Source organism: Halyomorpha halys, unplaced genomic scaffold (assembly GCF_000696795.3).
Source record: "Halyomorpha halys isolate HHAL.00 unplaced genomic scaffold, Hhal_1.1 Scaffold398.1, whole genome shotgun sequence".
NCBI lineage: Eukaryota > Metazoa > Arthropoda > Insecta > Hemiptera > Pentatomidae > Halyomorpha > Halyomorpha halys.
The window spans coordinates 294,412-305,032 of NW_027109697.1; the positions used below are offsets into that span (position 1 = coordinate 294,412).

The window sequence follows — 10,621 nt, forward strand, 5'->3', positions numbered from 1 at the left end:
CTTACTGTGGTTGTTATCTTGTTCTGTTTTTAGCCCTGAAAAAGGCTAGAAACTCTAGCCGAAACGTTGGCACATTAAAATAAGTTAATCGAACTTATTTGTGTTTTTTATTGACCGCACCCCCAACCATCTTCTCCTCATTATTTATGATAGTATATTGAAAGTAACAGACTATGCAAAAGTATGTTACATTTATAAATATTTGAAATATATAAACAAAAATATAATAATAGATATAGTTATGGTATAGTATATTAGCAAAGCAGATATATTCAACTTAATAAATAATAGCAGTAGCATAGGGATTGAGCATACTTTCCGACAGTGATTTCATAGAATGTAGTTAATTAAAACTAGCTGTAAGTTTATGCCAAAAAAATAAATAGCTTAGTTTTATTTCTTAATAAATAAATTTAGTTAATAAAGCAACTTGATATATATATTTAAAATAACCTAGAAATGAATATATTGCTTCTAGTTTGTTGTTAATCAGATATGTATCGAATTAGCAAATATATCTACAGTCATCTGCTCGTTACCATTGTAGGATGATATCCGAGAACTATTCCTCGTTCAGCGGCACCAACTCTTCAGCCACTAGTAGTCACTATTCTTCGCATCATTTCTCGACTACGAGCAGCTCGACTAGTACCAGAAGCAGTTCCTCCTACAGCCGAGAGGTGACTGCTAACTCCCATTCCTCCTCCTCTTACAGCACTGAAATGACAAATGGTAATTAATAAACTGTTATATGATTATTTTCAAATATTTGAATGTGTTTATTCATATGTTCGGGAGGGCCACTGATGGCCGAGGAAGTTAAGGTGTCACAACCTTAGCTGTCTTGTTGCTTCGGCAGCGCTGGTTCGAATCTGTGGTCCCATAAATGGAAACTTGGCCCTCCACCATGGTTGGAATAGGGTGGTAACCTGTTGATAATTTCTTACCTTCTTGATAAATATCACAATGTTGTGTTGACCATAGATCTCCATTACTTAATTATTTTTCTTGGATCGCCATTTTACAGATTTTTGTCCGTAGATCATTCAAACGGCCTTCATATTTCCACATTTCATTGTCATATGTTATTACATGCCTGATAATTGTCCAATACATTTTGTTTGGTTTTGTGTGAGGGATTTAACTGGCCCAAGATGTCACACATATCTTTATTTCAAATCCTTGACTTAGTTTTAAATACAACTATTTTGATTGCAGTTTTATTTATTTTCATTTATTCAAATTTAAATTGGTATATGATTTTAAAGAAATATATTCAATTTATAAGAAAAAACAAAATCAAATTTATATTTGCAAAATATAAGTTAATATATGGAGTTGTTGAAAACCAGCAATTAAAAAAAAAATGTATCCAATTAAACTAAAAATAACATCAGAATATATACTTATTTTGAATATAAAGTAAGTACGTTATGTGTTTCAGGAGGATCTCGGCTAATAGCTGCAACTAAAGCTCCTGGCCAGGTCTCGCCTTCATCCTTCATCGTTCAGAGGGTCGAAAGGCTCTATGGTCCTGGTGCTCTTGCCCAGGGGTTCTATTCCCCTCGTAGGATATCCACCGTTTCAAAGGTAACATCTCAAGTTTTAATTTTCTTTGGAGACTTCGCACACAGAAAAAATTTAAGTTTTTTTTTTTAACATCTATCTTAGTTTTAACATCACTGTTTTTTTATGTTCAAAAATAATTACTGATTATTTATAAAGTGTTAAAAAACTTAATCTACTTTGTTTACCTAAAATAACACGTTTCACAAATTTTCATTGTGGCAGCACATCATCAATTGAGATCTACATATTTTTTATTTAGACTGCATTGAGCTTTTGGCTTCTTAACAAAAATTATTTTTATGTGCATATATTCAAAGTATTTAATTTAACAATCCAAAAACTGAAAAGACTTATTTCACCTACAAATTATCAAATAAATGTTAAAATGCATTATTATGTCATTAAAAACGTTAAATAATCCTTTTTTATCAAAAAAATTATTTATAAGTAGTAAATAATTCTTAATTTATTTTTATCAAATAAATAATGACTTATTACTTACAAAATATATTTAATTAAAATAACATTGTTTTCTTCATATTATTAATACTAATCAATCTTTTTAATATTTTTATTAATATTCAATATGCAATTGTTTAATTTCCAATGTCCCTGGTTTGTTCTTGTCAGCAATGAACACTTTTTGATTTTATTAAATATGAGATGTGAGGTGTGTAGCTTGAAAACCAGCGGCATCCAAAGCAGAAACTTTTTAGAGAATTGAAAAAACTTCCCACTGACATGCCGATACGTTTTGAGAAATTTTTATTATTTGTATCGAAAGAACTAATAATAAGATTATTCTACAGTAGTTTTACTAATTCAGTAATTTTAGGTTCCTGGGGAATTAAAATTAATATTTTGGATTGGAATAATATTGGAAAAAATCAGAAATATAGTTTTAATTAGTAAAAAAAAAAACACCAATTTTTTTCTTAGTTAAATTTCAAGAGAAAAAGTGAACATACGATAAAAGTATAAAAAACAAGGTCAGTTCAAGAAAATTTTAGTTGAGAAATAAAAATTTGAAAAAAACTTTAATTTGAATCAAGATGAAAGTAATTTTTTTAAAAATATATTTATTGAAATATACAACTGTACATTATAATACAGTCAGTAAATTTGATCTCAGTTGTAATGGAGTGAATCAGGCGTGTATAGAACTACCCATTGGTAGCACTCTATTGAGGTTTTTACGTAATTAAAAATGAGTTAATATGATTAAAATCCATTAAAGCAGAACTTTATTTTTTTAAGTATGGGAAAAGGACTTTAAAAACTTTCTATGTTTGAAAATTTAACTTCTTTGTATCAACATTTATAATCTTTTTAAGAATAAAATAAGTGTTTTAAAATTGTTGTTTGGTACAAATTTCTATCCAGAAATTAATTTCTTATTCTAAGAATAACTTTTGTATTACTAATTATATGTATTCGACAATAGGATTCCAAAGGTTCCTCTCTAAGCAACGGTTGTGACAGAACTGATTCTTCTGATTCTTTGCCTGTCTTGAAACTGCTGCGTCCAGAGTTCAGAGCTCAACTTACTGTTGCATCAAGGAAGTCGAAGGGACCCTCCGATCAGAAGGCTTCGATAGAAAGGTAAAAGTTATATCATACTATTAATTATTTATGAGGAGAAGTGTGTGCGGTCAATAATGTTACACAAATAAGTAAAACTTATTTATTTGTGCCATTTCGACCTGAATTTCAGGCCCTTATCAGGGCTTTAAAAGAAAACAAGGTAACAACCTTCCTTCAGAGAAAAATAAAAAGAACTAGGATATAATAACAAACAAACTTGGGAATATACATAACTATAAATTAAGTTAATAGTAGTTGATGATAATAGAAGATGAAATAGATTGTAGGAAGATAGTCCAGATATCAAAATAGTAAAAGAAAACTATTTATTGTTAACCAATGTTTCCTCCCACTTTGAAGGGCTAAATGAAAAAACCTAAATACAAACATGATAGAATTGACAACACAGAAAGATAAAAAACATTTCAAAATAATTGTTATGTTTATGAAGTATATAAAAAAATAAATAATAATAACAATAAAGTATACATGTAGGTTGAGTAGAAACAAGTTACCAATAAATATAACCAGGTGTGATAAAAATTCTAAATACAGATCTAGACTAATAAATTGTCTGAGAATATTCATTAAAAATAGTCATAAATTATGGTAAAGAGGTAGGTGTAAAAAGTAGAACAGATAGATAAAGTAAATATGGCATAGGCGAGGTAAGTGATATATTAAAGAGAAATATTATTAAAATTAATAATAAACGTAGGAGGAACTTCCTGTCAGATTGAAACAGAGCGAACGACTGAGAAATGGGGAGCCGAGTAGAAAATGTCCCCACTTCCTAAGCTAACCCTTAGAAAGGGTAAGATTGACCACCACCGCCACCTGGACTATCTTTCTACAATCTACTTCATATGGTCAACTATCTTCTTCCAAAAAGATAAAATATAATATTGCAGAGATAAGAATTATACAAGACACGAAAAAAAAGTTAAACCACCCATAATTATTTGTTTTTGTAGAATATGGAAACTTAGTGGAATAGATATAAAATTTTTAAAAAAAACCTAGTACTGACCAAGGTGGGAGTGTCAATATTTATTTCTCAGGATTGCCGAAAAATAAATTAACTGCCCCAGCTGGGAATTGAACCCACAACATTCCGAACTGAGGGCACTGGGACCTATGCCCCAACCCGCACGGCCATCATGTCCTTGAGAATAATGGTATCTTAGACATTATAATGAAGTTTAATTTATTGAGTGCATTATGTTTCATAATTTAAGAAGTTTCAAAGAAAATTGCCTAATGATAAATAATTTGACTTAGGCAATCTGGCCTACGATTATGTTGATAACCTATGGTTTTGGCTGTGATAGTGCAATAAGATCCTTAAAAATGGAATAACAATAATCCAAAACATTGGAGTGTTAAGATATAAAAAAGTGTTGAAACCAAATGGATATTTTGTATATCTACTAAACAAATTGGTCTTATATATAAAAAGCGTTTTTGTCATATGTGCCACTATAAATATTTTAACTATGTTAAGTTCTTTTGGAATATAGCTACCCTGGAAAATGGCCACAGTTATTCATTTATTTAAGATAGTAAGAATCTAAGTTGGTGATACTTTTAAAAGAGAATAAATTAAAATGTAGATTCAGTAGGCGTTGTAGCTGTGTATCAGATGATTTTTAGTTACCAATATGGAAGACCAGTTCGGTCTCTTGCTCACCTGCCAATGGTTTAGAATTATTATTTGATTATAATAAAACGCTAGTAAACCAAATCACCATTTCTCAACCGAGAAAGCAAATGAATATAATCTCTCTCTATATCTTTGTTTCCTTGACTTTAGGAAGGCTTTTGACGGTATCAAACATTCAGAGATATTTAAGGCACTAAGATTAATAGGAAGAGAGGACAAATATATTAAGATAATAACAGAGCTTTATAAGGAGATGACAGCAAGAGAAGATGACCGAAAAGAAAGGACAAAGCTTTGGTATTGAGAGGGGTGTGCAACAGGGTGATCCGCTATCCCCAATTTTGTTTGTTCCTGTGTTGGAAGTGGTGTTCTGGCGTCTTGGATGGGAAGAAGTAGGGATCAAAATAAATGGAAAATGGCTGAGCAACCTACGTTTTGCAGATGATATTGTTCTCTTTGCAAAAGGCATTAAACAACAGAGAGAAATGATTAAGCGGCTTCTGGCATTGTGTGAAGAGGTTGGTCTTTATCCGAACTACCAGAAGATGGAACTTATGACAAATGGCATAAAAGAGGAGTGTGAAATTAACAACCATAAGTTGACATATGTTGAAGAATATATTTATCTGGGTCAGTTAATATCATTCACGGATAGAGGAGCAAAAGAGGTCCAGAGGAGATTGGCGCTCGGTTGGAAAAAGTTTTGGTCCCTTAGGCATATAATGAAGGGAAAAACAAGTATTGACCTTAAAAGGCAGGTCTTCAATAGTTGCATTAGCCCCAGTGGTCACTTATGGATGCCAAGCATGGTCACTGACTATAGCTCAGGAGAGGAAATTACAGGTGTGGCAAAATAATATTGGAAGAAGCATTGTGAACGTGAGGAAAAGAGATCGATTAAAAAATGCTTGGATCCAGAAAGAAATAGGACTCACTGACACACTGAAGATGACAAGATTGAGTAAATGGAAATGGGCAGGACATTTCCTTTGAAGCGAAGATGACAGATAGTCATAAATTGCCACAGAATGGACTCCATACGACCTCTAAAGAAGAAGAGTAAGTCAAAAGAAAAGATGGAGCGATATGTTCAAGAGGATGGCAGGATCCCTCTGGTGGAGAGCTGCTAGGGACAGGGATGTCTGGAAGAAAAAAGGGAAAGAACTCGCCTCCCAATAGGGCTGTTCACCCCGGGAAGTGCTCACTATTACTGTCCAAAGGGAAGGCCTATGCAGGAAAGGATACAGAAGAGGAGAGAGGGAGGAAGAAGAGAAAATTGATAGACTTTAATGTTTTGTCAACTATTCTATATATAAATGTATTTATTTATTTATTTTTTCTCTGTCTTCTTTAAATGTTTATATTATATTTTTTAATGATTTAATTTAATTGCATAAATATAAGGCTATTTTCATTTTTCATAATAAAACGCAATTAGATTTTTCTTTCTAATAGTTTACCTACAATTTGAAATATAATTAAATCCATATCAATTAATTGATTTTTATCTTATTATTATTTAGAATTTTAATTTTATTCCATTGCTATTATTACTTTTTTATTTAGTACTATATTAAAGAATGAATGATCCACACAATACCTGTTGATGGACTTTTAAATAAACAAATTCAGTCTTGAGAAACCGACTTATAATAATAGATATATATTTTTTTTTAATGGAATATTTTAAATTATGCCTGATTCTACCTGTTTCAGTTATTTCCTTAACATTATTATTTTAGGGTGTAGTTTTATTTCTTTTTTGAAGTATTTTTCAAGTATATTGATAAATAAATCAATAATGTAATACATATATTGATAAGATTAATGCAACTTTCACCTGTCTAATATTAAGAGATGGCATAGATATGTTATCAGTTTAAAGTCTCCAGTTGCTAGAGTGTTTATTTTATTAAATATAATTTTTATTTGGTTTATTATCTCTTAGCTTCCATTATATCTTTGTTTCGAAAGTATGATTTTTATTACTCTGCAACCTGGATCCATAGATTCTTTCAGCTCATCTCTCGATGTTTCTCTGTAGTAAGTTTTATTTATCTTCAAACATATACCATAATTCAGACTTAATGTTTCAAGTATTAAGTGCATACAACTTGAGGCTGTAGTGTCGACTTTGGAAACTTGGAAAAATGGAAATGGAAAAATTTTTTATTTTATTTTTTTACACCATCATATCTGATTTTGTAGTGGTTTATCATTCTCCTTTGAATATCCTTAGACACTTTTATTTAGCATTATTCTGTAAATGACCGTTTTTGTTATTATTACTGTATGAGTAAATACTCTTAAAGTGAAACTTCTTTTCAGACTCGAGATGGAACAGAATTGGGGGTGGTAGGGGCAATACTGATTCTGGCAGGAAAATTTTAATTTGTAATAGGATAGTAGGAACTTAGAGGAGTTTAACGATTCTGACAGTGCCAGTCCAATGAAGTGAGCTCCTATTATTTCATACTCTCCTATTACTATATAAAAAATTTCTTGCTAGAATTGACTTAGACAATGGTTGTTCTATTCCAGTTATTATTAGGGGTATTCATGATCTATGTTAAAGCGTGTTAAATGGAAAAACTCGTGTTAAATCGAAAAAAATTGCCTTCTTTTGCCGTGGTAAAACGAAATAACATTTAACATGGCTGAGAGTCTGTTACTTGGTCAGTTAAATCGAGAATGACGTCACACAATAGACCAGTTGAGATCGCCGCCATATTAGTTGTTGTGACTTTCAATACAGTTGTCAATTAGCTCATCTTCATTCTCTTCTTCACAAGTTTGAAGATCAATAAGACACTCATAAGCTAAACTTTCACACAAATTCCACTTTTCACTCACTCTAGGCATCTTTTAATTAATTACTTAAATCAAAACTGAAGTAAACAATAACATGAGGGTCTGGAAGGAAGGTTATAAACATAAAGGCTTATACAACAAGTTGCTGAGAAATCCGCTAGGGGCTCTTATGCATTTAACGTTTAACATGACTTCAAATAGGGCTGCTCACAATCCTATAGTTATAACATTTAACATGGTAAAACATATAACATTTAACACAACATCATGAATACCCCTATTATGTTTTTGTCACTATCGCAGGTTGAGTATCTAAGGTGGGAGACCAGAAGTACTACCACCTTCATATTTTTATTTATTTGTTTTATTTTTTAAATATTTAAAAAATTTACACACTATATATGCTGTGTATAAGAGAACCGACTGTTGAGCCTGTCTTTTTGGAGGAGTCTATTTGGGTGGTACTTATAGTATGGGCTCTTGTGGTTATGGGTGGTTAAGGTTGTGTTTCACTGCCAGGGCCTGATACAAAATATTAGCCATATTTTGTACCTCTGGGGGTATTCGAGGTACCAGCCAACATTTCAAATCCACCAATGATATGTTAGATTGATTCCAGTCTTACTGAGCATAACTGACATTTATCCGGTATTGTTGCATCATTTAGAACATGTCTTCTATTTCATCTGGTGGCAATAACCTGATCTTGAATGGCGATCGAAAACCCTTTCTGTCTCGGAGAATAACATTATATTCCTTAAAAATTTTAAATATTAAAACCCATCATTTTATCGATGCAGCCAGATTTTGCAATCCATTTTTACGTTAAAAAGAAGAAAAAAAGTTGAATTTACAACAAGCATATTGATCTATAACCATTCTACTGATATTTCCTTGTCAATGGAGCTATCATTTAATTTGCTGTAGAATCTTCCATGCAGAGATTTATAATTGTATGATAATATAATTAGCATTTTCAGGAGCTTCGCTTATGTCAGCCAACCATATATATATATAATTTGAGTCTCACTGATTATCTCAAATTATTTTCAAATTAATTTAAATTTACATTCTTTATGGTGTAATTTTGAAATACTTTTTGTCATTATAGGTAGTAAAAAATACAAAAAAGAGCAAGCTTAATTTTATTGTTAAAACTCAATTTTACTAAAATAAAATAAGTAAGATTATTTACTATTGTTTTTATTTGTTTATATTTTCGTTTTAGAATATGATTCCAGTCCCACTGATTATCACAATTTATTTCCAAAGTAATTTTAATTACTATATGGAGTAATTTTGAAATACTTTTGCCATTATAGGTAGTAATAAATACAAAAAGAGCAAGTTTAATTTTTTAGTTAAAACTCAATTTTACTAAAATAAACGTATTTACTTTTGTTGTTATTTTTATTTTAGAATTTGTATTTCATTTCCATCCCACTGATTATCACAATTTATTTCCAAAGTAATTTTAATTACTATATGGAGTAATTTTGAAATACTTTTGTCATTGTACGTAGTAAAAAATACTAAGAGAGCAAGTTTAATTTTATAGTTAAAACTCAATTTTACTAAAATAAACTTATTTACTTTTGTTTTTATTTTTATTTTAGAATTTGTATTTCATTTCCATCCCACTGATTATCACAATTTATTTCCAAATTAATTTTAATTATTTTGTGGAGTAATGTTGAAATATTTTTGTCATTGTACGTAGTAAAAAATACTAAGAGAGCAAGTTTAATTATACAGTTAAAACTAAATTTTACTAAAAATAAAACAAGAGGGACTCTTATCATTGGGATTTTGGCTTAAATTCCATTTTATTACATAAACATTACTTGTTTACTACTGATAAGAAGTTCTTAAAAATTAGGATTAAATTTTATTTATCAGTTTAAGATTTAAAGAAAATCTATACAGAAATATTCACTGCCAAATGTATATCTGAAATCATTTTTTTTTTTTTTTTAGTTTATATAGAATTATTATTTTTGTAAAGATAAAGATTATAATTTGTTTTTCCATAATGAAATTGAATGATCAAAATATAATTTTGGATTCAATATTTACAAAACAAATTTAGTTGACCTTAAACTAGTCATTTGTGAGGAATAATATTTATTATGATCAAAATATAATTTTTGATTCAACATTTACAAAACAAATTTAGTTGACCTTAAACTAGTCATTCGTGAGGAATAATATTTATTATTAGTTGTTTTATTATTTTTATTTTTTTAAGAATCTGTGGCCCGTAAATCTTAAATGATAGAAATGTGAATTTAAAGTGTTATCTATTTTATGCAGATGATGTCTCTGGGTCGAAATAGATAATTTTTTGTCATATGTTTACTGTTATATCATACTCATCTGATAACGTAGGTTAATTGTAGGTTATGAAAACAATTTTTTTGATAAAGGTTATTTTCTCTTTAATTTTTTCATTAATGTGATAAGCACAACTAGTTGATATGGTTATTGTGACATCTTCTGACGTAATGGGAAACGTCTTTTCCGAATTGTGGTTTGGATATCCCCAGAGAAAATGGTAAATACTTTAGCTAATAAATTTTTTATTGAGAAGAAAAATGAGTAACTCTTTATCATTTGTTCTTGTTTCTCAAAAGCTGATAATAATTGTTTCCAGATTAGTTTATTATAAATAACATTAATTATTATGAAGAAAATTAGGATTTTAATTAGAATTGGAAAATAATATGTAATTTTGGTGTCTGAAATAACTGCTGCAGCAGAGGGGGGGGGAGGGTGCTGTTCGGATTACAGAAAGTATTAGAAAAAATAGTATTGGAAAATTCAAAAATATGAATGTACGTAACTATTTTTATTTATTTAATTTTTTTTACTTTTTATTAGAAATTTGACAGTATGGAGTTTTAAAAAATTGTTTTCTTTTAAATGTTATGCTAATTGATAGTTTAATTTGTTAAAATTATAAGATTGTTCATTTATAAGTGAAAAAAACAGTAT

At 29.7% G+C, this 10,621-nt stretch overlaps 1 protein-coding gene across 1 annotated transcript in view; it reads left to right on the plus strand.

Moving 5' to 3' along the window:
- Positions 1-10,621, plus strand: part of LOC106682246 (disks large-associated protein 4) — a 32,521-nt gene that overhangs the window by 9,279 nt on the left and 12,621 nt on the right. Inside the window, exons 7-9 of the mRNA XM_014422991.2 lie at positions 548-732; positions 1,445-1,590; positions 3,014-3,171. Coding sequence (XP_014278477.1) covers positions 548-732; positions 1,445-1,590; positions 3,014-3,171 — 489 coding nt within the window. The remainder of the gene's footprint in view (positions 1-547; positions 733-1,444; positions 1,591-3,013; positions 3,172-10,621) is intronic.